We start from the raw sequence: 27,312 nt of genomic DNA, 5'->3' as shown, positions 1-27,312 counted from the left end.
AGCAGGCAGCAAAAAATCCACAGGCTAACCCTATATCCTGTGATGTATGATTAAGAAACTAGAGACATTGCCCTTTGTAAGTCCTACCCCTCCCCCTTTTTTTGAAGGGAATGCATTGCGGATTTATTTTTTTATTGTGATTTTAAGAAAAATATAATTCCAGTAAATAGGAAATATTGCATATAAATTATAAGTATTTTTCGACCAGAACATGAAAGTTTGTGAGGTCAGGCACTGATGTTGGATGAGAAGGCCTGGCTCACAGTCTTCTCTCAAATTCTTCCCCAATGTGTTCTATTGGTTGAGTTAAGGTCCAAACTCGCTCAGCCATGTCTATATGGACCTTTCTGTGTGCACTGGTCCAAATAATTTGGTGGAGGGTTGACTATGGTGTGGGGTTGTTTTTCAGGGGTTGGGCCTTGGCTCCTTAGTTCCAGTGAAGGGAACTCTTAAGGCATCAGCATACCAAAACATTTTGGCCAATTTCATGCTCCTAACTTTGTGTTAACAGTTTGGGGATGGCCCCTTCTGGTTCCAACATGACTGCTCACCATTGCACAAAGCAAGGTCCATAAAGACATGGATGAGCAAGTTTGGAGTGGAGGAACGTGGATGGCCTGCACACCCCAGACCTTCTCATCCAACATCAGTGCCTGACCTCACAAATGCACTTCTGAAAGATATATATAAATAAATAAAAAAACACAAATGTTTTATACTTTTGAACTTAAAACAAACTGAAAAACACTGAGTTCTGGTTCACACAGGAGCGACCTGTCAGATGACTTGGCCGCCTGACAAGTCACGCTCCATGCAGTGCAATGGAACCATTGTAATAGGAGTGACTCAAGTCACTCCGACTTAGAGAAAGGTTCCTGCACTACTTTGGGGTGGCTTCAGAGAGGCTTGCATTGACTTCTATTAAAGCAGTAATTTACAAGCCGCGCTGAGGTTGCCCTGTGCGAGGTGGCTTCAGAGTCAGACATCTTTGAAGCCGCCCCTTTGTGAACCAACACTGATTCAAAGTTATTATGATTCCCCTTTAAAAACATTTTTTCTATTTCTCTGCAGAACAGTGTTGAGCAGCACTCCATCTCAGTCTGATATACAGATGCTCTATCCTATCAACCTGAGTTTAGCTGTTAATCGAAATCTTGCAGCATCATGGTACCATCAGATTCCTGTCTTAGAAGTGAAAGGTCACCTTAATTCCTTGAATGTGAGTGTTCATTTAAATGCAGAATACTTTGTCACAAATAGTTTTGGCTTAATGTGGAATATTTCCATTAAATTTAAATGCATGTGTTTTGATGTCATAGGTTTACACAGATTTGCGTGTTGTGTGTACACACATTCACCCGTGTTAATGTGCGTTATTGAACACCGGGTCAGAAGAAATCCTGAGCCCTATTGGCTATACTGCCACCTCCAGGAGAATTGGGCACTGGAATCAAATTGTTTGTCGGTATAACCCATTCCTCTCCCATCATGCTTTAGTTTTTTGCTAGTGTCCTAGGAGAATGGACATCCTTTCTCCTCAGAGAAAAGCAAAACATTTTTGGTTCCTTTTTTATCAAGACATTTTTTCCTTTAGTCAATACACCACCTTTGCAGTAATTAATGAGGGCTTTGCCCCTCTTTTCTGTGGAGATTGTACTGCCTAGTTTCTCTTCCAGAGTTTAATACCTTGTAGACTCTTCATTACCACAGGCACCCTGAGGGGCTGCGCTGTGACTCAATATATGGGGGGCACAAGCACTCTGTGTAACATGGTTTGGCCATTTTTTCATTCAAGTAAGAAAGTTCCATATGAAATATATATTTCACTCTGGGAGACGTTCGGGCTTCAGTGGACAAAGATTCGCATTTGCATGTCTTCATCTTTCCAGGGTATCAACACTACTTGCCTTTTGCTGTGGGCAAGCAACACTACTAATTCATTGCTCTTACTTTTAGTGTGTCCACTGCACTTTAAGTTTTAAACAAGGAGCTAGTCCTGATACTTTCGCAGGGCATACCCATAAATGGGGTATCTGGACTACCCTTCTACTGAAAGGCGCATGCCTTATCAGTCAATATCCAACAAACTGTTGACACTTCCTAGAGATTTGGATGGATCCTGAACCTCCCAGAATTGATCACTGGTACCAAAGCATTGCTTGGAATATGCAAGTCTCCTTCTGGAGTATGCTCAATCTAGTGATTTACCTCCTCTGCTTTTGCAAGGGAGCTTAGAAGGAAATGAGCAGGGAGCTTGTCTATTCAGAATACAGCTCTACATGTTCCTTTTGGCCTCTGCCTATGTGGTGTGGGGGGGTGTTGTCCCTTTGCTCCAATCAACTCTCACACAGTGTAAGTACAGACTCTCCACCCACCCCTATGCACTGCTCATACAAGGTCCTTCAGGCAACTCTTTGTGCAAGTATCCCCAATTTAGCTTTTTTGTTAATCTTTTGTTTGTTTTTGTTACGCATCCCACGGTTAGATTGTTTTTGGGCATTTTGGGAATTCCATATGTCTGTGTCCCTTTTTATAATGTTTTACCCATGCTTTCTGAATGGATAATGGGTCTTAATAAATGTATTTCTTGTGAAAAGCAAACCTGCTACCTTAGGAATTCTGTGCGATAGTTTGATGCACCGCTCTAAAAAATAACTTAGATAATTTTATAATTAAATAGTGCTTCATGTATAAATTATACTAATGTGCTACAATAGAGCAGATAAGAGCAGAAATCAATTCTCCTCTTCTCCACTGGGGGCAGTGGTCAGAACACACTTGTAAACATGAGGAAAAAGTAGTCGAACCCAACAAAGGATAAAAATATTATAGTGTGTAGAATATATCCTTTGTTTCGGTGTACTACTTTTTCCTCATGTGAACAAGTGTCTTCTAGACATGTGCATTCGTTTTCGTCCGAATGCATTTTCGCCCGAATTTCAGCTATTTTCGTTTTCGTTTTGACAAACGATAACGAAAGCACAAAATCCAAAAAACGAAAGATCCGACATAAATAAATGCTTTATTTTCGTTCGTTTTCATTGTTACAACAGTTCGATATAGAATAGGAGATTGGGTCCTGCCCCAGGGGACATGTATCAATGCAAAAAAAAGTTTTAAAAACTGCCGTTTTTTGGGGAGCAGTGATTTTAATAATGATTAAAGTGAAACAATAAAAGTGTAATATTCCTTTAAATTTCGTAGGGGGGGGGGGGGGTTGTCTATAGTATGCCTGTGAAGGGGCGCATGTTTCCCGTGCTTAGAATTGTCCCTGCACAAAGTGTCATTTATGCAGGAAAAAAAGTCCTTTAAAATCACTCGCAGTTATAATGAATTGTCGGCTCCGTAATACAGAGAACACTCATTGAAAGTCATTGCTAAAAAAATAAATAAATAAAAAAGCGTGGGGGTCCCCCAAATTCAATTACCAGGCCCTTCAGGTCTGGTATGGATATTAAGGGGAACCCTGCCTCAAATTTAAGAAAAAATTTGACGTGGGGTTCCCCCTAAGTATCCATAACCAGACCCTTCAGGTCTGGTATGGATATTAAGGGGAACCCCGCATCAAATTAAAAAAAAAATTGACGTGGGGTTCCCCCTAAAAATCCATACCAGACCCTTTATCCGAGCACGCAACCTGGCAGGCCGCAGGAAAAGAGGGGGGGACGAGAGAGCGGCCCCCCTCCCTCCTGAACCGTACCAGGCCACATGCCCTCAACATTGGGAGGATGCTTTGGGGGTCTGTGACCCCTCAAAGCACCTTGTCCCCATGTTGATGAGGACAAGGGCCTCATCCCCACAACCCTGGCCGGTGGTTGTGGAGGTCTGCGGGCGGGGGGCTTATCAGAATCTGGAAGCCCCCTTTAACAAGGGGACCCCCAGATCCCGCCCCCCCCCTGTTTGAAATGGTAAGGGGGTACAAAAGTACCCCTACCATTTCACAAAGAAAGTGTAAAAAATGGTTAAACAAAACAAACACACTTTTGAAAAATTCCTTTATTAAAAATAAAAAAAAGATTCCAGCGGCGGTAATCCACTCTTGCTATCCAGCGACGGACGGTCATCTCTCCAGCGATGTCTCATCCAGCGCAGCGAATACATCCTTCTTCTGTCTCCTCCACGGAGACACTGCAGGCATTCCGGCGGCTGACGTTTCTTATATACGGAGGGCGGGGCCACCCGTCACCTGACCCCGCCCCCCTCTGACGCAAGGGGAAACCCGGGGGTTCCCTGTGACGTAGGGGTGACCCGCACCCCTCTGATGTAACACAGGCAGGTTTCCGTTACATCAGAGGGTGGGCGGGGTCATCCATACGTCAGGGGAACCCCGGGTTTCCCCTTGCGTCAGAGGGGGGCGGGGTCAGGTGACGGGTGGCCCCGCCCTCCGTATATAAGAAACGTCAGCCGCCGGAATGCCTGCAGTGTCTCCGTGGAGGAGACAGAAGAAGGATGTATTCGCTGCGCTGGATGAGATGAGACATCGCTGGAGAGATGACCGTCCGTCGCTGGATAGCAAGAGTGGATTACCGCCGCTGGAATCTTTTTTTTATTTTTTTATTTTTAATAAAGGAATTTTTCAAAAGTGTGTTTGTTTTATTTAACCATTTTTTACATTTTCTTTGTGAAATGGTAGGGGTACTTTTGTACCCCCTTACCATTTCAAACAGGGGGGGGGCGGGATCTGGGGGGTCCCCTTGTTAAAGGGGGCTTCCAGATTCTGATAAGCCCCCCGCCCGCAGACCTCCACAACCACCGGCCAGGGTTGTGGGGATGAGGCCCTTGTCCTCATCAACATGGGGACAAGGTGCTTTGAGGGGTCACAGACCCCCAAAGCATCCTCCCAATGTTGAGGGCATGTGGCCTGGTACGGTTCAGGAGGGAGGGGGGACACTCTCTCGTCCCCCCCTCTTTTCCTGCGGCCTGCCAGGTTGCGTGCTCGGATAAAGGGTCTGGTATGGATTTTTAGGGGGAACCCCACGTCAATTTTTTTTTAAATTTGACGCGGGGTTCCCCTTAATATCCATACCAGACCTGAAGGGTCTGGTTATGGATATTTAGGGGGAACCCCACGTCAAATTTTTTCTTAAATTTGAGGCAGGGTTCCCCTTAATATCCATACCAGACCTGAAGGGCCTGGTAATTGAATTTGGGGGACCCCCACGCTTTTTTTTATTTATTTATTTTTTTAGCAATGACTTTCAATGAGTGTTCTCTGTATTACGGAGCCGACAATTCATTATAGCTGCGAGTGATTTTAAAGGACTTTTTTTCCTGCATAAATGACACTTTGTGCAGGGACAATTCTAAGCACGGGAAACATGCGCCCCTTCACAGGCATAGTATAGACAACCCCCCCCCCCCCCCCTACGAAATTTAAAGGAATATTACACTTTTATTGTTTCACTTTAATCATTATTAAAATCACTGCTCCCGAAAAAACGGCCGTTTTTAAAACTTTTTTTTGCATTGATACATGACCCCTGGGGCAGGACCCGGGTCCCCAAACACTTTTTAGGACAGTAACTTGCAAATTAGCCTTTAAAATTAGCACTTTAGATTTTGAACGTTGGAGTCCCATAGACTTTAATAGGGTTCTAAAGTATGCTATATAGTTAGCTCCGTCAAATCTTCTTTATACATTGACAGACACCATAAGCCTTCCAAGACAGATTCGAACGTAATTCATGTGGATTTTCGGACGAATGCAATTTTTGCACGAAAAACGAAATAAATAAAAACGACTTTCGGGAGTAACTAAATTAAGTTTTCGGACGAAAACGAAATTCCGAAACGAAATATTTTACTCTGCACATGTCTAGTGTCTTCTGACTGCTGCCTCCAGTGGACGAGAGGAGAATTGATTTCTGAGCTTACCTACAAATCTTCCTATGCTGCCTCGCTGTCTGTAATCCAGCAGCAATACAGTTGAGGTAAGTGCGCAATTTTATCACATGGTGAAAGGAGTAGATCACAATTTTTGGGTGGAGTGTTTTGCCATTTTGCTGGTTATAATTTAGCGGCACTTATTTTTGTTGAGTTTGCACTTTTATTAATCAAGGAAGAAGCACTGTCGCTCTTGGTGATGGAAATGGACTACAAGTTGGAGGATTCTTCGCTGAGTGGATTTAAATATTTGGACTGTTATTATCATTGGTGTTTTTATACACAAAGCACTATTTAATTGTTAAATTATCTTTAGGTTATTTTTTAGCAAAATTTTTCGGGTTGTATGTATTCAAATCGTAAATATAAACCTATATTTAACTCGGTGTATTCGGCTAGACTATTCTCCGCTCACAGTCACATCCAGTCCCTGTGTCCATCATTGGGCAGGAATGGGCTGACTGTGAGCGGAGCTGAGTACACTCTGATATGATCTCAGCGGCTCGCTCCTCCGCTCACAATGAGCGGAGATCAGCCTATAACACGCACCCATGATTTTCCCCTGATTTTAAGGGGAAAAAAGTGCGTGTTATACGTCAATAAATACGGCACCTTAAAATTATTTTCTTGGAGTTTAACCGCTTGGCAACTGCCCATCGTACATATACTGCGGCAGGGCGGCCGCTCTCTGCTCCAGATCACGTACCTGATAGGTGAAATGAAACTTTCGGGTCTGGATGGGCGGGAGCCTGTCAGCGGGTCCCGCTGATCTTTCAGGAGAAAGGCAGACCGCTGGTGTGCCTATGTAAACAAGGCAGATCGCTGTTCTGTGAGAGGGGAATGTGCTGATCCTGTGTTTATCTTCCTGCTGAAATCGCTCCTTGGATCGGTCTGGTCGTTGAGAGACCTGGAGCCATAAACTAAACCGGTGAGTGGCTTGGATTTGGAGACGTATTGGTATCTTCCAGTCCAGCATACGCATATCATCAGGAATCCAGCATTACGAGCCCGTTTAATGCACTGCCGTCCGGTATGTGCGCCCATCTTATTTGGTAAAAGTATCCCACTTCTCGTTTATGAATTTGTCTGAAACACCTACCAGTTTGTTCAACAGTCTACTTCGAGCAGACGTTTCAACTCCAGCAGGAGATTGAGGAGAAAGAACTTTCCTATCCTATATTCACATCCATGTGGACATTGTCGCATGTTTGCGTTTAGAGTTATGTATCACCATTTAATTTCATTTATTTGTGTGTACAGTTCAAATTGTTATACAACACTGTATTTGTAGGTTATTTTAAGTCACCTCACATTATTTTTAGTTGTACCAAGGTTGTTTTTTTGGGATTTTTTTTTCATTGGGTACAGCTTCTTAGCACTACACTAGTTTTTGCTATTGTGCATTAGGACTTTGAGTGTTTAGTTGCTTTTTTTTTATTCATTCACATTTTCGTTTTGGTTTAGCGCAGTATTTTCTCTTTTCCCTACACAACCTTATCCCAAAATTTAGTTTCCATCCCTCATCTTGCAACTTCTGTTTAGAGTTGCCAAACACCTAGCCCTTGGTATCCTACAGGTCTTGGTTTGGCCTTGTAAATCCTTTTCCTAACACCTTCAGGTACTTTTGCCCACGCAGAGCCCCCCTTGTGTTCAAGGGGGTACTCCCTCCCCTTTAGGGTCCCTTGTAATAGTTGCGCTGCCTTCTTTCCATTTTCTCTGGTAGTCATAGTTCTTTCTTGACTCTTCATTCATTGTTCTTGGGAGCCCCTTCTTTTCTTTTTTTTATTATATAGTAAATGGGTAACACATATTCTGAAGGTAAGTTCATCTGCCTTATGTAGGATTCTTTTTATCACCTTCTGTGAGATTTGACATTCTTATTCCCATCTCTGTATGTCCCGAACCTTCCACCTGGTTGTGTGGTAATTTTGCCTTTTTTTTAGTGCTCCTGCACTCAGGGAACACGTCACTTTTTCCAGAGAGGCTTGGATTCTTGGAGTTTTTACAGCATCCACAAACATTTCCCAGCACCCTTACAAGCTAGCCTGCAAAAAAAAACAAATTGACCCATACAATTCATGTTAAAAACAGAGGATTTAGTTGTACGTATTTTCAAATATATGTGGAAACTGCAGGGCCTACGCGAAGGCTCCTCTGTATACTGAAGGCCTAACTCTATTTTTTGAGAGTCTCCAAGTTGGAGCATTAAAAGCAGTGGATAAACTAAGGGCTCCTTAAAGAGGAAGTAAAGTCTTCCTCTTTAATTGTACCTGCCATAGTAAGGCTTACCTGTAGGTACAGTAAATATCTCCTAAACTTGCAGGTTTAGGAGATATTTACTATATATGCTGGCACCGACATAATCGGCGCATGCACACTGAAGGAATGGCCCACTTGTGCCGTTTCTTCAGTATCTGTGCTGTGACTGGTAGCACACTTGCGAATGCGCAAGAGTGATGTGATTGTGGCTCCGGCCAATCACAATGATTAGGCACTTGTAACATTGTGAAACCAGTCTACCGGTACTCGGCTCTTGTAGTGTCAATCTGGGGTGTCCCAACGAAGTACAATCGTGGTGTGCAGCCTATTCCTTTTGACAGTCCATCACAGTGCCAGAGCCCGTGAACCCAGAAGTGACGCCAGAAAAGATGTCGGCTGTGAGAATGGGCGGCACTGCAGGGCATCATTCTAAGGTAAGTATTTCATAATGAGTTTGTTTATAGTGAATGTGATGCACACTAGCTCATTATGCCTTTGTCTTGCAGGTTTTATTTTTTTTTGGGGGGGGGGGGGGGCGTTTGGAGCTTTACAATCTCTTTAACAGCACAGGGACACACTGGACACCCAGCAAAAGCACAATAGCAGCTGAGTTCACATTTCTATAGTGTAGGCAGCTTTGCGCTTATTAACAGCAAATGAGCTGCTTTAGGGCAGGCAGGTGTACTACCTGTGACCTGCTGATTGACATTTGTTCACTATGGGGTTGATTTTCTAAAACTGGAGAGCGAATCTGGTGTATCTGTGCGTGTTAGCCAATCAGCGTCTAACTTCAATTAAGCTTTGGCAAAAAAAACAACTGAAAGCTCAATGGTTTCTTTGCAGAGCTGTACCAGATTTTTCTCTCTAGTTTTACTAAATCAGCCACTATTTGTTCCTGGTGTTTCCCATGCAATGTTATGCATGGGAAACACCAGTGTCTACATATCCTTGGTAAAGCATATGGACAAAGAATGAAGCCTATTTGGAGGATTATTTTTCTGATCAGGAAAACATACAATAAATAAAATATTACTTGTTGTTCATTAGGTTTGTTTGAGCCAGGAAGATTTGAATGTTCTGTTTAGTGTACTGGTGGAAAACCTCGGTGAAGGTGGAGAAAGTACCGCAGACCTAGAAGGAGCTCCTGTCCAAAGTGGTATGTTTGAATGACGCTCTGGGTTTGGATAAAGGGGAGCACCTGTTGGGTAGGTAAATTTGCTTGATTGGTTAAGAACATTGGATGCCGTTATGTGCTTCAGGTATGTTTTCATGCATTCTGACTGTAGCAGAATCTCTTACCTCTTCCACTCTAATGAGAACCTTCATGGCCAAAAATAACTAACATCCTTCATTATGTGGTTGGTTGTGAGTCATAGTGGGTGCAAAGGTGATAAGTCATTGGGCGCCAGACACTTATTAGATGTAAAGGGTTTTATTTCTTTGACAGTCCTTTTTATATTTTGCAAGGGAAAGAGGACTAGGGCCAGGACACCCTTAGGCTGGATTCACACCTATGCATTTTTTGTGCTTTTTGCAGATTTTCACTATAGTCCATTTAACATGGTTTCCTATAGAACAGGTTCTGTAGTGCAAATCTGAAAAAATGCATAGGTGTGAATCCAACCTTAAGTAGTTGCAATTTCAATTGACAGACTCCAAGACTTCAACAGGAGGGCAGCCATACAGGGAAAGGCCCAAGTAAAGTGCCACTTCTGCACGTGCAGGATTGCTGTCTCCTATGATAACAGTACTTAAACCGTTCCCAGCTCAATGTAACAGTTCTCTCAGCTGTACTGCAACTTCTCCTTGTAGTTCTTGAGCTCCTGGTCAATCACTGGACCCACTGATTCACTACTCTGAATTCCGTAAGCTCCTCAAGGCTTTTGCGGTGTTATCTCCTTCAAGCGTCCCCACGCTTCCCTGCTGGGTCCCTAGCTTGGCACTTCGGATACCTTCAAGCTTTACCCCTGCTGACCGGCCTGGTCCCTAACTTGGCACACAAGGCTGCTCTGCAAGCGTCACCTCCGCTTGTTGGGTCCCTGACTTGATCACCACCTGAAGTCTCCAAGTTCTCCACCGTGCCCGTTTGGTGAGAACACTGCTCTGGTACTTGCTTTAGTTACTCACTGTGGTCCCTGGTAAAGGTGTTTTGATCCCTTTGTGGCAATAACTTCCCTTCTACTTCTGACAGGTTCTCCGGCCAGCAGAACTGTCGCTTCTGGTTGGACTGCAAGCCGCAGTCCCAACCCTACACTGCCCTCTTAGTTTTGGATAGGCCCTCACTCAGCCTGGCAGCCTGATGCCCCCAGGATAGGCCCAATCTCTGGCCTAGCAGCCCGGGGCATACAACACCCAGATGGCAGTCCTGGTGGTACACAAGACCTTGATCACCTGGCCTCCCCCGAATATATAGGCTCTCCCAGCAAGCCAAGGGATTCAACAACAACCCTGCCCATTGGCTGAGATGCCCATAACCTGAACCTTGAGTTGTCCTTCTCAATCTAATACCTCTAAGTTCCCGGCCACCTAGTGGTAGAAGAGGAAAGTACAACCGGGCCAAAAATCAAAGGATCCCTAGCAATTAACTACAGAAGCTATTCCTAAAAAAGGACTTAACGAGGAGCTCCTTGACCAAACCCCCTGGGCGCTACATGACTGTAACAGAAACATAATTTCTCCATAATGATTGTGAATTCTGTTGCCTGTTTTTAAACTTTGTTAAATTCATGATTATCTTTTTGCAGCCACTGTGAAATCTACACGGGAGGATGTGAAAACTTCTGTGACTAGTTTGAAACATTCTAACGAGCCGCCATTGGAGCTTGGGGTAGTGAAATCATCAGCTGCACTTAATCTTCTGCTTCATTTTGAAATTAAAAAGGTAATTAGTGATTTTATTCCTTACATTTTTTTTCATGATATAAGGAGTTAAGAGGGCCAAGCTGAAATGGAGAACACTTGCAGTGTGCTTAGCACACCATGGTGGAAAGTGATTGTGGCTTAACCACTTCAGCCCTGGAAGATTTGGCTGCTCGATGACCAAGCAATTTTTTGCGATACAGCACTGCGTCGCTTTAACTGATAAGTGCGACCCTATAAAACAGCGACAATTTTGAGAAAAACACAATATTTTGTACTTTTTGCTATAATAAATATCCCCATTTTTTTTAAAACAAAAGCTACTTTTCCCTCCGTTTTATGCTGTTATATATTCTTTACATATTTTTGGTAATAAAAATCGCAATATGTGTATATTGATTTATTTGCGCAAAAGTTCTAACGTCTACCTACAAAATAGGGGAAAGGTTTTTGGCATTTTATTTTTTGTTTTTATTTTCTTACTAATAATGGCGTTGATCAGCGATTTTTATCGGGACTGCGACATGCCGGACAGATCGGACGCTTTTGACACATTTTTGGGACCATTGAAAACTATACAGCACAAAAAATGCACTGATTACTGTGTCAATGTCACTGGCAGGGAAGGGGTTAACGCTAGGGGGCGATCAAGCGGTTAAATGTGTTCCCTAATGTGTGTTCTAACTGTAGGGGGATGGGAGTTACTGGAGGAAATTACAGATCATTGTTCCTAGCTAGTAGGAACTCAGATCTGCCTCTCCTCTCCTCACAGACCAGGGATTTGTGTGTTTACGCTGCCTCCACTATGACGGTTACTGTGTCACGTCATGTATTCCACATTACCCCGTGGCCATCTGTCTTCACACGCATTTGCAGGAAATGGCCTGGTCATGTCTACCAAGAGCTTTTTGCTGCCTCCCTTTGGCAAGATTGAATTGCTCATGTCAGCAGATCTTTCCACTCGACATTCCGGGTACTGGAATGCATCTGACCTGTGGCAGGATATGGCCTGGATCCTCAGGATGTCAGGATTTTGTTAATATCTCAGCACAGTCCCATGAAATCTACACCTTTTGAGAAGGTATAACATAAGAATCACACTGTTTTTGTTGTTTAGAGAATACATTACTAAACTATACTACTTTATAAGTTTGCATTCCCTGCATTAAAGTAAAAAACCCCACTATTACGCCTCCCCCCCCTCCTGGTCTGTGAAAACAATTGCACAGAGCAGGTAAGTATAACATGTTTGTTATTTTATTTACAAAAAAATGATATACTTTGCAGTTGATTTAACTTTTGTTGTCCTCTCTCCCAAGGTTGTTGTACAGTTGATGAGCCAAGCAAGAGGTTCCCCTCTGCATGTTGTCCAGATTTCACAGCTTGGAGCAGAGACAAGAGTAGGGATTCATGAAATGATAGCAACAGTATATCTTCGAAAGATCAGTATGACTTGCAATGACTTCAAGGGTGAGTTTTTTTTACCCTTTTTCTATTGTAGGATGATTAATTAAGATGCCTTATTTATGTGCTGACTTAAATTAGTGAATTTACTGGGTTTTTTTTGTAACGATATAGGTCCGGCTGGGGGTCCACTTCTTCTTGTTAACTCCTCTGATGACACAAAAGAACACCTTTTAAAAATGGAATATGTGAAGGTTTGGTGGTCACCTCTGTTTGGGTGGAAATCTGTTATTATTCTTATGTAGAATTTATAGAGCACAGTTTGTGCATCGCTTTACAAGATAAAAGGAGTCAGTACAGTTATAATTTAAAACAAAATGATTAGAAGGGCCCTGCTTGTGAAAGTTTAGTGTTACTAAACCCAGGACCCTACATTCACTATATCCGGTCTCCCACAGTACACAGAACATGGAAATGCAATTGTTTTAGTAAAGATAAACTGCTAAATACCTTTTCTCATCAGCAGTATATAGCAGTCTTGTGACTTCTATGAGTGTCTGGTTAAAGCTTGTATAAGGCGTTTTTATTCTCCCACGATTTTCATACGAGGCTGCAGGACCCCTGACCCTCTTAATGGACAATGCTGATTGGCCCTGTGCTGATCACATGCACTCTCCCAAGAAACAAAGAAAAAAGCTTTCTAGCAATACACACCAAACTGAGCATTTGCAGTCTGTCCCCAGCTCTGTAAATATGAAGAAATATATTGGAGTCAGTAGAAGGAGGAGATGATCAGAGGAGACAGGATCACACAGCCTTTATAATCAATACAAAGGATTAACCCCTTAGGTTCCACCGCGAGTATAACAAGCATTTTTTACTTCATATACAGGCTGATTTTACTGTTGTGGGTTTAGTAACACTTTAAGATACCATTCCAGGCTTTACCCAATTAGTCTTAAAAATGCTCCCTCCCTCTCCTAACACCTATGTTAACTTATCTGTGTTAAGAAAGATGCCTATACTTACAGATATGATCTGGCTCCTATATGTCAGCCAGTGGAAGCTGCAGTGTAGAGGAGAGAGTGCTGACAACAAATGGGCCATAGGAGCTTATAGATGACATCATGGTTCCCAGACATAACCAGCTATTGTCTACAGCTTTCTCCTCTCCCCTGCAGCTGGTGCTGACTGACACAGGGGAGATCATGTGACCGGACTGGCCTTAAAATAGGTTAATGTATAGATCTTTATTACACAGGTTAGAATAGATGTTAGGAAGGGAGGAGCGTTTTTGTTACAGTTAATGGTTGTATTAGTTTCTCATGTGTTAACTATCTTATGTTTGGATTTTGTAATGCTGTTACTGTTGGATTTCATTGGGTAGGATTTATAAATGAATATGGGGATTGTAGTGGGAGGTCACTGCGATGTTGTGCCTTTATGACTTCCATTTTCATGTTGTATTTAATTTGAGTGATATTTATGGTCAAATTACACATACACCTGATGAAGAGCAGGGACATTTCCCCCCCACAGAGTCTGTCTTGCAACTGACGAAAAAACAATGGCAAAACTCTTTTTAGATTTATACTGTGACTTTGCAACTGATTTATGTTCAGTTTGTTTTATTTGTATCCCCCTGTAATTCTAGATATCTAAATGCATGCCATCTTCTCCTTAGGCTGATCGTAATGGGCCAGGTTTTAAAACCATCCACAACAATACTGTTCAGCGCTTGAGCGTAAGTAAATGCAACTTTTTATTTTTATTTATTTTTATTTTTCGTCAACTAGGGTGAAACTTCAAATTATCAGATTAAAAAAAAATATATATATATTTTTTAAATTATTGCAGTTATCGTCAACTCTTCATCAAATTTTTGTGCCGGTTCACACCGGAATCTCACAGGGACTTACTCTGCATTCCTGTGCGATTCAGTGCAATGCAATTTTCATGGCCAACCCATTCATTTGAATGCTCTGAAATCAAATTGGCTCACACCAAAAGTAGTGCATGCACTACTTTTAAAAACTCACAGCAACCGGACCGCATGGTACTGCTGTACCATGTGATCTGATGAAGGCAAACGGTCTGCATTTTTGGTGCTGTTAGGAATGCATTGACACCTACAGCAAATGGTAACCCAGTGTGTGTGGTATGCTACACTCACACGGGACGTGGGTTTCATGCACTGCATTTCAGTGTGAATAGGCACTTAGTCCTGTGTAAAATAACAAAAATTCAAACAGCAGCAGGGTACAAGATGGATTAATTGACGCATTTCACACACTCATTAGTGCTTAGTCATGAGCTGTGATTAAGCAATATTAAGTGTGAAAGGTGTCAGTTAATCCATCCTGTACCCTGCTGTTTGAACTTTTATTATTTTTTACAATAAAGGCGTTTATATTGGAGTGTGGCTGTCCAGATCCTCCTCCTTATAATTCCTACACGCTTACACTGCACCTGCTCCTTCCACCTTGAGGAAAGTGCCATTCTCAACACACCCACCTGGAGTGGTGATCATTTCTCCCTCATAGTCCCGTGTGTTAAAACTCCAAACATTTTAAGAATTTTATGTTGCAGAAAGTTTCATTTTTGGTACACTGGATTTTCCAATTTGACCTCTTAGTTACATGCTCAACTAATCCAGTTCTACACAGTTGATGTTAGTCCTTCAATAGATTTTAAAATCACAACTTTTTTTTCTAATTTTGGACTGTGTCAAAGGGCTTATAACTGCTGTCAGGCTGGCATTTGCTATTTGTAATCATTAAAGAGGCTTTCTACTATCTTCCTGTTGGGATGGTAAAATCACTGTAGTTGGGTACAGACCAAATACTGTTTTTTTTTATTTATTTTTTATTGAATTTTTTTTTTGGTACTCCTGTGCATAGTAGACTTTTCTTTTCATAGGTTGTAAATTATGTGGCGACTATCGCGACACATTTTAATGATTCTCTTAAAAAAAAAACTTTCCCAGTCTGCTTTTCTTTAAGCTTGGTGTTCTTGGGTTGTGATAAATTGTCTAGTTATTGATGGTTTAAATGTTTAGTACAAATATCTTACCTCTTTATGCTTTTTTAATTCTCATATTTATATCTGAATGTGCAGTTGTTGCTCATATATATTACTGTCCTTTGACAGGCTTTCATGACTTCACTTGACTTAACTCTTCACACTCAAGCCTTGCTTTCCTTATTGAATTTCTTGTCTGCTGCCATCCCATCTGGTGAGGTCAGTGTGGCTGAGAGAACCAAGGAATTGAAGTCAAGTTTGGGAAGACAGAAGAGTATCAGCACTAAGCCTGATAATGGTAAGTCTGGTACTACATCAATATGTAGTAGGGCTGGGTAAAAAAAACTGGGGTATTCAATTCATTTTCATACAGGAAATATATACTTTTTTATCTAGGTATTTAATGTAGAGCACATGAGTAAAAGAGCTTGAGTAACATGGATGTTTTTTGTGTTTCCAGCTGTTCCTGGCTCAACAGAGGAAGATATTTTTGACATGAAGCTTTCAGCCACATTAAATGCCTTTAATGTTTTTATTTGTGATGAAACATGTAACGTTGCTGATATTAGGATCCAAGGTACGGCCTTAACAGCTGCCTAGTAGCGAATGTATAAACATGGGTATTGTCAGGTCAGAGTTGTTTGCTGGACACTGCAGTATGTTCTTTATTGCAAAGGTAAAATATGCTCCCTAAAGCGAACCTGTACCCAGACTAATGTGTTTACATATTCTAAACAAACAGTACAAGCAATTTAAAACAGGCCCATCTCTCTATTTCTATGAGCATCAGTGAGAAATTAATGTTCAAAGTTCACTGATTTGTTTGAAATGTTTCTATTACAACAGAATATTGGCAAAATATGAACCCCTACATGTTGTAGCTAAACCATATACAGGCGGCCCCCCTAGTTACAAACGACTCCTACTTGCAAACAGAGGCAGACAATAGGAAGTGAGAGTAAATTTACCCCTAGGAAGGGAAATTCAGTCCTGTAAGAGCTATTATGGGGAAAAAGGTTCCTCCACTGATGCTTTATCACCAATGCTTGTTTCCACAATAACCCCAAATCATTGGGACAGAAAGTGAGGTTAAATCTTCTGTACAGGGGTACAGACAGCAAAGAAAACATTACAGGGTTGTTAACCCTTCCCTATGCTATCCAAAAAGCTTAAAAATATTTTTTTTGGCTGGAGCTACACTTAAAAAATGTACCTGTTCCGACTTACAAACAGATCCAACTTAAGAACAAACCTACAAGATACTATCTTGTTTATAACCCGGGGACAACCTGTATACATAATCTTTGCTTTTGGATGATCCAGTTTACTGATGCATTTTGTAAATCTGGCTGTACTGTTGAAGCAAAGGGTTTCAGTATTTTTTTCCCAAAAACATGTTTGTTTCTTATCCAAAAAAAAACTGTAGGCCAGCCCAGGGCTTAAACTTACTACAAGCAAGCACAGCGAGGTTGCACAGCCCCAGGTTGTTTGTCAGTCTGAAGATAATTGGGTGCAAACAAGTGAATGCTTGTGTAATATTGCAAAAAACAATATAGAAAGTGTAGTAACCAGTATGTGACCATGCAAAATGTATCTTTATCTTCAGTACAAAGTAAAATCGTCTTGGTCTCAGTTATATTCAACTTGCACATTGTTATTTCTTTGAACAGACACACCCGAGTTTAATGTGCTTTGACCTTAGCTTGCTGTTTGAACTGATTGCACAGCATCATTAAATAGTCTATATAATTAGACATGCAAAACTGAATCACAATGCTCTTAATGTTAAAATATATGCCTTTAAAGGCCATCACCATGAAATGTCCCAATAACTGCATTATGTGACACAATAAAGTAACTTATATTTTTTAGTCTAAAATACAATGTCATAATTACTCACTGGGTTTTGTAAACCACTATAAATCATTGTTATAAGACCTGTTCATACAGAGAGGCTAAGGTCTCACATATGGCACAGCGTGTTATTGCTTAAATTGATTTAATTTGCTCTCAGGTATGGATGCATCTTACGCTGTGATGGCCAGTAAAAAGGATCTCTATGCCCATCTTCGAGATATTGTAGTCATCAATGTGGATCCAAAAACAATCCATCGTAAGGTAAAATAAGATCTTTAAGAAACGTTACCTGAAGGTCATATTTGTATCTTGTATGCTTTCGGACAGGCACAACATTAGCATGATTTTCTTTGTTATTTTTTTTAAAAATACTTTTTTTGTGTCTGGGTATCATTTACAATGCTGTTTTAGCTGGTGTAAGCCTCCAATTGTGTTCCATTGTGTTTTATAAAAAAAAAAAAAAAAATTAGATATACGTGCAAGTGTGATTAGCTTAACACTGTCTTACCAATATGTGTTTAAAATATCAAAGTATATCAAAGTATCCCTTAGTAAACATTTAGAGTCCATTCACACAGGGCCAACTTTGGATCCGACTTTAAGTCGCCCCTAGTCGCCTCAAGTTGCGCTACATGAAAAAATCAATGTAAGTGAATGGATCCGTCTTATTGCACACTCCAACTTCAGAAAAGGTTCCTGTACTACTTCAGTCCGATGTCTAGGTGACTTGTACCCATAGAATTCAATGGAAGTCGCCTCCAAGTCGGATCTCCATCTATATTGAAGCGACTTTACAGGAAAAGTCTCCTCTCTAATAATAAAAACCGGCATGGGTTCCCCTTCAGGGGCAAACCAGGCCCTTAGGTCTGGTATGGATTTTAAGGGGAACCCCTATGCTGAAAAAATGGCGTGGGGGTCCCCCCAAAAAATTCTATACCAGACCCCTATCTGAGCACGCAGACTGGCCGGTCAGGAAAGGGGGTGGGGATGAGCGAGCGCCGCCCCCCCTCTTGAACCGTACCAGGTCGCATGCGCCCACCCTATGTGAATGAGTATGGGGAACCTCTACCCATTCACCTGAGGCAAAAAAAAATGCGTCAATAAACAAACACACTAGACAGGTTTTTAAAGTAATTTATTAGGCAGCACCGGGGGTCGTCTTCTGACTTTGGGGGTCTCTTCCGACTTCTCCGCTCTCTTCTGCCTCTTCTCTCTGTATTCTTCTCTTGCTCTCCGGCCTCTTCTCCAGGTCTACGGTTCTTCCGGTGTCCGGTTCTTCTGCCAGGCTCCTCCGCTATCTTCTGCTCTTTTGCTGCTCTTTTGCTAGCGGCGGCCCAGTCACCTTCATCGTCTTGATCCCTCTTCTCTTCTTCCTATGCTGACACGATGCTCTCTCCCACTGTAATGCTGTGTGCGAGTTGTGCAACGACTTATATAGGCATGGGGCGTGGTCACAGGGTGATGTCACCAGATGACCCCGCCCCTTATGACGTCACAGTCCCACGGAATGCTGGGACTGTGACGTCATTATTGGGGTCACCATGTGACGCCCCCCTTCCCCAAAGCACCCACCCCCCCCCCCCCCCATGTTGAGGGCATGCGGCCTGGTTCGGTTCGGGGGGGGGGGTGGGGTCGCTAGCTCGTCCCCACCCCCTTTCCTGACCGGCCCGGGCTGCATGCTCGGGTAAGGGTCTGGTATGGATTTTGGAGGGACCACACGCCATTTTTTTTTGCGTAGGGGGTTCCCCTTAAAATCCATACCAGACCTATGGGCCTGGTATGCTCTTGGAGGGGAACTCATGCCGGTTTTTTATTTAAAATTTGGCGTGGAGTTCCCCCTCGAGAGCTGATTATTCTGTGATTGGCCACAGCCAAAGTCCCCTGGCCTGGGGTCGACCTGAAGTCATGTTGCAGTCGCCCCAAGTCGTGCTGTGATTTATACTTAAGACGTGTCCAAGTTTCCTCCCAAAGTCGCGCTGCAAGTCGCGTTGCCCCTGTGTGAATGGGCTCTTAAAATAATCAAAATATGTATTTTTTTTGAGACATTCTATTTTCACTATAGTTTTAGTTTACTCACCCTCCTGCAACTAAAAATTGATTTTTGGTGGACACGAGTGGGATGACTCGGTGGCTTCTTAACCCTTTCATGACTAACCTATTTTTGACATTTGGTGTTTACAAGTTAAAATCCGTATTTTTTGCTAGAAAATTACTTGGAACCACCAAACATTATATATATGTATTTAGCAGAGAATCTAGAGCATAAAATGGCGATTGTTGCAATATTTTATGTCACACGGTATTTGCGCAGCAGTGTTTTAAACACAACTTTTGAAGAAAAGGGACACTTTCATGAATTTAAAAAAAACGAACCATAAAATTCGCCCAATTTTTTGGTATAATGTGAAAGATAATGTTACGACGAGTAAATAGATACCAGACATGTCACGCTTTATAATTGCACGCACTAGTCGAATGTCGACAAACTACGGTACCTAAAAATCTCCATATAGGCGACGCTTTACATTTAAAAAAAAATTCCGGTTACCAGCTTAGAGTTACGGTGGAGTTCTAGTGTAAGAATTATTGCTCTCGCTCTGACGATCGCGGCGATACCTCACATGTGTGATTTGAACACCGTTTACGGGGCGCTTAAAAATTTTTTTATTTTAATATTAATAAATTGTTTTAAAAAAAATAAATAACATTTTGATCACTTTTATTGCTGTCACAAGGAATGTAAACATCCCTTGTGACAGTAATTGGTGGTGACAGGTACTCTTTATGGAGGGATCGAGGGTCTAAAAGACCCCCGATCCCTCCTTTGCACTTCAAAGTATTCAGATCGCTGTTTTCGGCGATTCTGAATACTGCATTTTTTTTTTTAAACCGGCACCATTGGCAGCCGAGTAAACGGGAAGTGACATCATGATGTCGATTCCGTGTTTACAATTAGGAGGCTGGAATGAAGCTGCTTACGGCTTCATTCCGGTCCCCCCCTAGCCGACAGAAGCGGCGGATTGTTCATCGGTGCTCCCGATTGAACGGGAGCCCCGGTAAGAGCGGCAGCGGGGTCCCCTCCCGCTCCTCCGGCATAACAGCCGAGCTGCTTTTAGCCGCATTCATTGTTATGGCTGGAAAGCCGATCACCCGCTCTAAAAAAAACAATATCGGGATGATGCCTGCAGCTGCGGGCATCATCTCGGTATAACCCCCGGAATTTAGTACGGTCGACGGGAAGGGGTTAAATTTCAACAAAAGTTCAGTGGCAAAAGTTCCCTAGACTAATTTGAGTGCACCCACTAGCCATATGGATATGACTCTCTTGTGCATAGGTTCCCTAGCCATCTGTATTCTGGGTTTGTAATGGCTGTAATAGTTGGACAGAAGTTACAAATCTGGTGGGTATTTCTTACCACTGCAATTCCCAGAAAAGCAAATAAAAAAAGAAATTGGCATGTGGTCGAACTTGCCAGCAGTTTTGACTTTTAAAGGGGAACTTCACTGGCATGGGAAAACTAAAAGTCAGCAGCGACATATACTTACCACATATATGAAGCCCAATGCTAACTTCTTAGCACTTGAAGTCTTTACAGCTCTTTTTGTTCCTGCACCGCCATCCTAGATGCAGGGGCCAGCTGTCCCTTTCTGATCACTCATAGCTAGAGAGGCCAGGGATGGTTTGCTTTAAAGCTCATTTGCTGCATGTTAAGAATATGGGTCTGGGAAAGTGTTGGCCTGCACGCATCTTCCTATAATAAACTTCATTCTTTATTTTGTAGTGGTAATCCTTTGCTGGCCTTGGGTTCTACTATTCCACCTTTTAATCAGTTTACATAACATTATATTCGATATCCAATGTCTGGCAGTCCACTAAGAAAATTCCTGAGCATAATAGGTCATGGTAGATTCACACCATTATGGTCGAATAGAGCATATTCGGAAATGCACAATTGGCAGGATTCTCTAAATGAGAACGTGCGGGGATCACTACCCAGATATAACTGAACTCTGATAGGGGCCTTAAAATGTTTCAACAACTTTGTACAGAGTATAATTTAGATCAAAAATATTTTTTTCCCATGTTTACAATTAAAACATGCTTTGGCAATTCAAAATGGTAAAAGAGGAAAAAGTAGAAAAAGGTCTGGCCCCAATTGTCTCCTTTTTCCTCTTTTCCTATTTTGAAATGTATAGTTTGAGCAAATACTTCTAAGGGTTTCACTACTAGGAACTATACACGATTGTTATCTAAAATTCTTTCTGATTTTGCTATTTCATGTAGGCAAAGATGGGATGCAAGTATTGTTGGGGCCCTAGGATATATGGGATCAAGTATTACAGAATGTCCCGCTTGCCTCAATATCTCGGCCCCCAGCTACATCACTAACCTAGTCTCCAAATACTAACCAAATTGTTCTCTTCGTTCCTCCCAAGACGACCTGCTCTCTAGCTTTTTGTCATCTCCTCGTAAGCTCGCCTCTAGGACTTCTCTCAACCCTCTCCCATTCTTTTGAATTCCCTACCTCAATCTGTTTGACCGTCTCCTACTCTACCCAATTTTAGTTGATCCCTGAAAACTTTTCTATTCAGAGAAGCTTTTTCTGCCTTCTACGTAACAACTGTACTTTTATTTTCTCCATTAGCTCAATCCCCCACAGTTATTACCTTTTGACCCTCCCTTTTTAGATTGTAAGCTCTAATGAGCAGGACCCTCTGATTCCTCCTCTATTGAAATGTATTGTAACTATATTGTTTGCCCTAATGTGTTAAGTGCTGTGCAAACTGCATATATATATATATATATATATATATATATATATATATATATATATATATATATATATAATCTCCTATTCAGAGTGACTCAACTTTTTATTTTGTACGGGGCCTATCATACCCCAGAGCTGTTGCATGGGCTAGGCAGGAGAGAAAATTCAGAATGACCAAGATGCGCTCAATCTCCTGGCTCATTTATGCACCTCTTCTGGAGATGCCCAAAGCTATTTTGATACTGGCAGGAAGTGTTAGATTTGTTAAACTCTGTATATAGTATTATGCTGACACCAGATTCTGTTCTATGCCTTTTAGGATATGTAGCTTTTATCAGGCAGTGGGCATTTTGAGATATCTTTTTATAACATGTAAGCTGAAAGCCTCTCCCTACCCTTGCTGATTGGATTTGGGAAATAGATAGATTTGTAATGGTGGAAAAATACACTTGTGCTCAACATAATACCTTTCAGAAGTTTGGAAAGATATGGAGAAAATGGATAGATGCATCAGTTTCTCATTTAATTTCAAGCCATAATAAAGGCCGAGTATGTTTTTTAATGGAGAGGGAGCAGATTTTTAAACACACACACACACACACACACACACACACACACACACACACACACACACACACACACACACACACACACACACACACACACACACACACACACACACACACACACACACACACACACACACACACACACACACACACTAAAATCATGTGCTCTATAAGTATTTTTTTAATATATTTTCTGAATATTTTAGAATATTTGTGAATTTTCTTGGAAAACAAGATACTTCATTGGGTATGCAATTTGGGGAGGCAATTTGACCTTGGTTGATTTGTGCTTTTTATTTTTTTTATTTTTTCCTTTTTTGTTGTCTTTGTGTTATAAAGTACTGCAAAAATAAAAGAATACGTAACAACTGTATTGGTCCATTCACACTTGTGCATTGCCACAATGCAGGAAAATGCACTTGTTTCATTTGCAGTGTGTTGTGTGGCTCTTCATTGTGAATGGCACCTCAGTGCATTGTACAGCCTAATGCACTGTAGTGCACCACAACTCATATACCATTTGTTTTGGTGTTCTGTGATATTAAAAGGTTAGTGTGTGGGTTTTTTGTTTTGTTTTTCTGTTGAGATGCGTTGGGAGTCAAAGTCTTAACACAATACATGTTGACGCATGCTAAAACATGTATACCAGGGGTGTCCAAACTTTTTTCAAAGAGGGCCAGATTTGATGAAGTGAACATGCGTGAGGGCCGACCATTTTGCCCGACATTCTTTGAACCATTGAAAATTCGGTCTAAGTGTGTCCATCCGAGTGCTAATACACGGCCCAACAAGAATTCTCTTGCCTTTGTCGCGCTCGTTCCCAACACACAGACGAATGCTCTGCACTTTAGGGGGTACCGTTAATTCTTAATGGTACCCCACACATTGGAAAATGTAGGGTGCTTTTGGTGCAGTGCAATTTAAAAAAAAAAAAACTCGGGAACTTCTTTCCCTGCATTTGTGAGTAGGGAAGTCCATTGAAATGAATGGGCTGCCCTACACACAGTACACAGCCACACAGATGTTGCATTTATGGGCTTAAAACAGGTGGTGAGGAGGCAACATAATGCTTCTTTACCGCCATTCAAATGCCTCTGAAAAGAGATCTGTGCATGGATTTCTTTTCAGAGGAGCAGCAGTCCTGGCTAATATCACACACAAGCCCTACAAAAGCAGTTTTGATGGTATAAGAATGGGGGGGGGGGTCCGGATTAAACGTAACATACACACAGATACATGCACACACTTGCTGACAAATGCACGCCGCACACGCATGCATACACATACATACATACAGACATACATGCACACACATACATACAGACATACATATGTGCACACACACACATACGTACACACATACAGACATACATACAGACACATGCACATACTTACAGACACATACAGACATACATACAGACACATGCGCACACACACACATACATACACACATACATACACACATACATACAGACATATGTGCACACACAGATACAGACATACATGCACAAACCTACAGATATACAGACATACATGCACACACATACAGATATACAGACACATGTGCACACACACACACATACATACAGACATACATGCACACACACAGACATACATACAGACATACACATACATGCACACACACAGACATACATACAGACACATGTGCACACACAGATACAGACATACATGCACACACATACAGATATACAGACACATGTGCACACACACATACATACAGACACACGCATACACATACATGCACACACACAGACATACATACAGACACGTGCACACACACATACATACAGACATAAATGCACACACGTACAGACATACATACAGACACATGTGCACACACACGTACATACAGACACATGTGCACACACACACATATGCACACACACACACATACATACACATACAGACATATGTGCACACACACACACACACACACACACATACAGACACATGTGCACACACACACACACACACATACAGACACATGTGCATACACACACACACACACACACACACACATGAATAAAGCCCTTTTTCACACTAATTTAGCTTGTAGCATAGTACAGTACCTTTGCAGCTTCCTCATTCAGCCGAGTACTGCACTGTAGGGGGAAGCAGAGAGCACAGCACAATCCTCTGCACTTTACTTTCACTTTTGAAGCTCACGGAGCTTCTCACAGTGCCGGGGATCGGCTCATCTGACAGCCCTGATCCCGCGGCACACTAAATTAAGAAAGACCAGGCGGGCCGTTCAAAACCGAACCGCGGGCCGCAATTGGCCCGCGGGCCGGACTTTGGACATGCCTGATGTATACTTTTCCATTCAGGGTAAAGTAATGGGTTTAATTGATAGCCTACCTTCTCACTGCTGATACTTACCCTCCCCTGCTGCCCTGTTCACCCACTGGAACCCTGAGAAGAAGCTGCTGTGTAACTCTAGGATGTGTTTTTGCTGCAGAGAATGCAAGGATGCCCAAAGTCTGATTTGCATCTTATTGCAGATGTCTGGTAAAATGAGTGAGCCAATCACACAAGCAGGAAAGAACATTTCTGGGGTGCTTTCTGTTCACCATTTGTGTATAGAACGCATCCAGTTTGCCATATTAAATGGCATTTTACAGAATATGACAGCACTACAAATAGAAAAGGAAAGGGGCGTGGCCTGGACATGGCCGAGTGAGGACGTGTTTTGCCTGAGCTCCTGGCCACCCTGCACCCACCTTGGCAACACCACACTAATTCACCGGACATGCCATCTTCTAAGAAGCGGGCAAGCCAGCGGACGAGACACGGGGCTACCCTGGCCACCGACAACCAGGCTATCGGAGACCTACAGAGACTTTTTAGCCGCTCGGGCCAGAGCGCCTCGGGATCCAAGATGGCGGAGTCTCGTGGCACGAGCTCCCCAGTCCCGACACAAGCGGACGTTCAGGCAGCCTCTGTGGGCTCACAAAGCCCGACTTTATATCCGAGCTCCCCGGCGGCCCCATCGGCGGACCCGGGTGGATCTCCTCATCTGCCGCTGCTTTACCGCACCCACCCGGAGTTAAAGGCCATCCTGCAAGCCCTCCCGACGAAAACAGACATTGAGACCATTGTTGGGAGAGTGGAGGCCGCCCATAGAAAGGAGATCGCCGCGATTCGCCAGGAAGTTCATTCCCTAGGCACACGCCTCACAACGGAGGAACTGTCGGTGACTTCCTTGGAGCGGAGAGTCTCCGCGCTTGAGTCCCAACATGATGCTCACTCCCTAGCAGCGGTGGAACTGCAGCTCCGTATGGAGGAGATCGAGGACCGGAGCCGCCGGAATAATTTGCGGCTCCGCGGCCTCCCGGAGGCCACCGGCCCCGCGGATCTCCTAGCCACGGTCACCGCAATTTTTCGGCAAGTGGCGGGTGAGCAGCTGCCGGAACAGTTTGAGATCGACAGAGTACACAGAACCCTGGGCCCAAGACCGTCTGATCCAGCTCGGCCAAGAGATGTCCTCTGTCCCCTGCACCACTACACCCACAAGGAGATTGTTGCCCGAAGGTCGTGGGAAGCGGGTGAAGTGGACTTCGACGGGGCCAGTGTGAAGATCCTCCCTGATGTTTCTAGACCGACTCTACACCGCCGAGCCCTTCTCAAGCCCCTACTGGATCTGGCCAGGCGATGTAATGCTACCTATCGCTGGGGCTATCCTCTCTCTGCCACCTTCACCAGAAATCAGAGATCTTTTTTGCTGAAATCGCCGGAGGCTCTTCCAGAGTTGTTCACCTTCCTGGATACGGATCCGATTGCGGTGCCCAATTGGCTGGCCTACCTACCGCGGTCGCAGGGCCGCCCATCTGCCTCGGGAATGCCCATGCCGCGGCCGCAGAGACGGCAGAGAGAGGGCCGTCGTCCGCGCACCCTCTCCCGCGAAAACGATCGGGAAGGATAGGTGATAGTAACTGATTTGCCTGACATCCTTTTGACATCGCCTTGCACGCCCCCCTCTCTCCCCCCCCCCCCCCTTTTTTTTTTTTTTTTTTTTTTTTTTTTAACTGCTGCCGTTCTGGTCTTTTCCTCCACTCCGAGCCGCCCAGGCCCCGAGATCATCGCCTGCTACTCTCTGCGACGGAGACTTCCTGACATACTGGAAGAACACCCCCCCCTTGATGTGGCACCTGAGCGATCTCGACATTTCCTACACTGCAGCCAGCGGTGCTCGCTACTTGCCAGGTCCCCTCCTCGGCCCCCCAGCTTCAACCCTAGTACGGGTTCACACCGGACGCCCCCTGCTTTTATTCGGGGCCCCCCGCCAGCTGGAGACCAGCGGTGATGTCTGGGTGGCTTACGAGCTTGCCCGCTGGCACGACTGCCCATCCTCCCGCCGATGCTGCTGCTTTTCTGCACGGACAGGTACTTTTTTTTTTTTTTTTTTTCTCCTCCTCCTTGCCCGTGGGGGGTTACCCTTAGTTCCCCAGCGGTGCACGGTTGCCTAGCGAAGAGAGAACTCTGTCACTTCTACTATGGAGTTCCTGCCTGGTGGGGGTCATTGACTTGTCCAGCTGGGGTTAGGTCGAGACGTGCTGCTCATTTGGAGACTTTGGGGTTTTGTGCAGGGTGTCCCCATGGGAGGCATGGTATGTAGGGATTCGGTTGTTAATTCCCTTCTTTACTTCTGGGCGAACTGCTCTGTGTTA

The 27,312-nt window shown here is 43.2% G+C and overlaps 1 protein-coding gene across 5 annotated transcripts in view; it reads left to right on the top strand.

The window, feature by feature from the left end:
• Positions 1 to 27,312, top strand: part of VPS13C (vacuolar protein sorting 13 homolog C) — a 626,331-nt gene that overhangs the window by 298,125 nt on the left and 300,894 nt on the right. For all 5 annotated transcript variants that reach the window (XM_077473219.1, XM_077473221.1, XM_077473220.1 and 2 more), the window contains 9 exons: positions 1,072 to 1,219; positions 9,190 to 9,298; positions 10,887 to 11,023; positions 12,321 to 12,471; positions 12,580 to 12,659; positions 14,090 to 14,149; positions 15,556 to 15,724; positions 15,887 to 16,003; positions 17,441 to 17,544. In XM_077473219.1, the coding sequence (XP_077329345.1) occupies positions 1,072 to 1,219; positions 9,190 to 9,298; positions 10,887 to 11,023; positions 12,321 to 12,471; positions 12,580 to 12,659; positions 14,090 to 14,149; positions 15,556 to 15,724; positions 15,887 to 16,003; positions 17,441 to 17,544 (1,075 nt within the window). The remainder of the gene's footprint in view (positions 1 to 1,071; positions 1,220 to 9,189; positions 9,299 to 10,886; positions 11,024 to 12,320; positions 12,472 to 12,579; positions 12,660 to 14,089; positions 14,150 to 15,555; positions 15,725 to 15,886; positions 16,004 to 17,440; positions 17,545 to 27,312) is intronic.

This window comes from Lithobates pipiens, unplaced genomic scaffold, assembly GCF_037356315.1.
Source record: "Lithobates pipiens isolate NorthernLeopardFrog02 unplaced genomic scaffold, aLitPip1_a1.2 Scaffold_8, whole genome shotgun sequence".
Classification (NCBI taxonomy): domain Eukaryota; kingdom Metazoa; phylum Chordata; class Amphibia; order Anura; family Ranidae; genus Lithobates; species Lithobates pipiens.
Note: the sequence above shows the minus strand (reverse complement) of the source record. Positions and strands in the feature narration are given on the sequence as shown.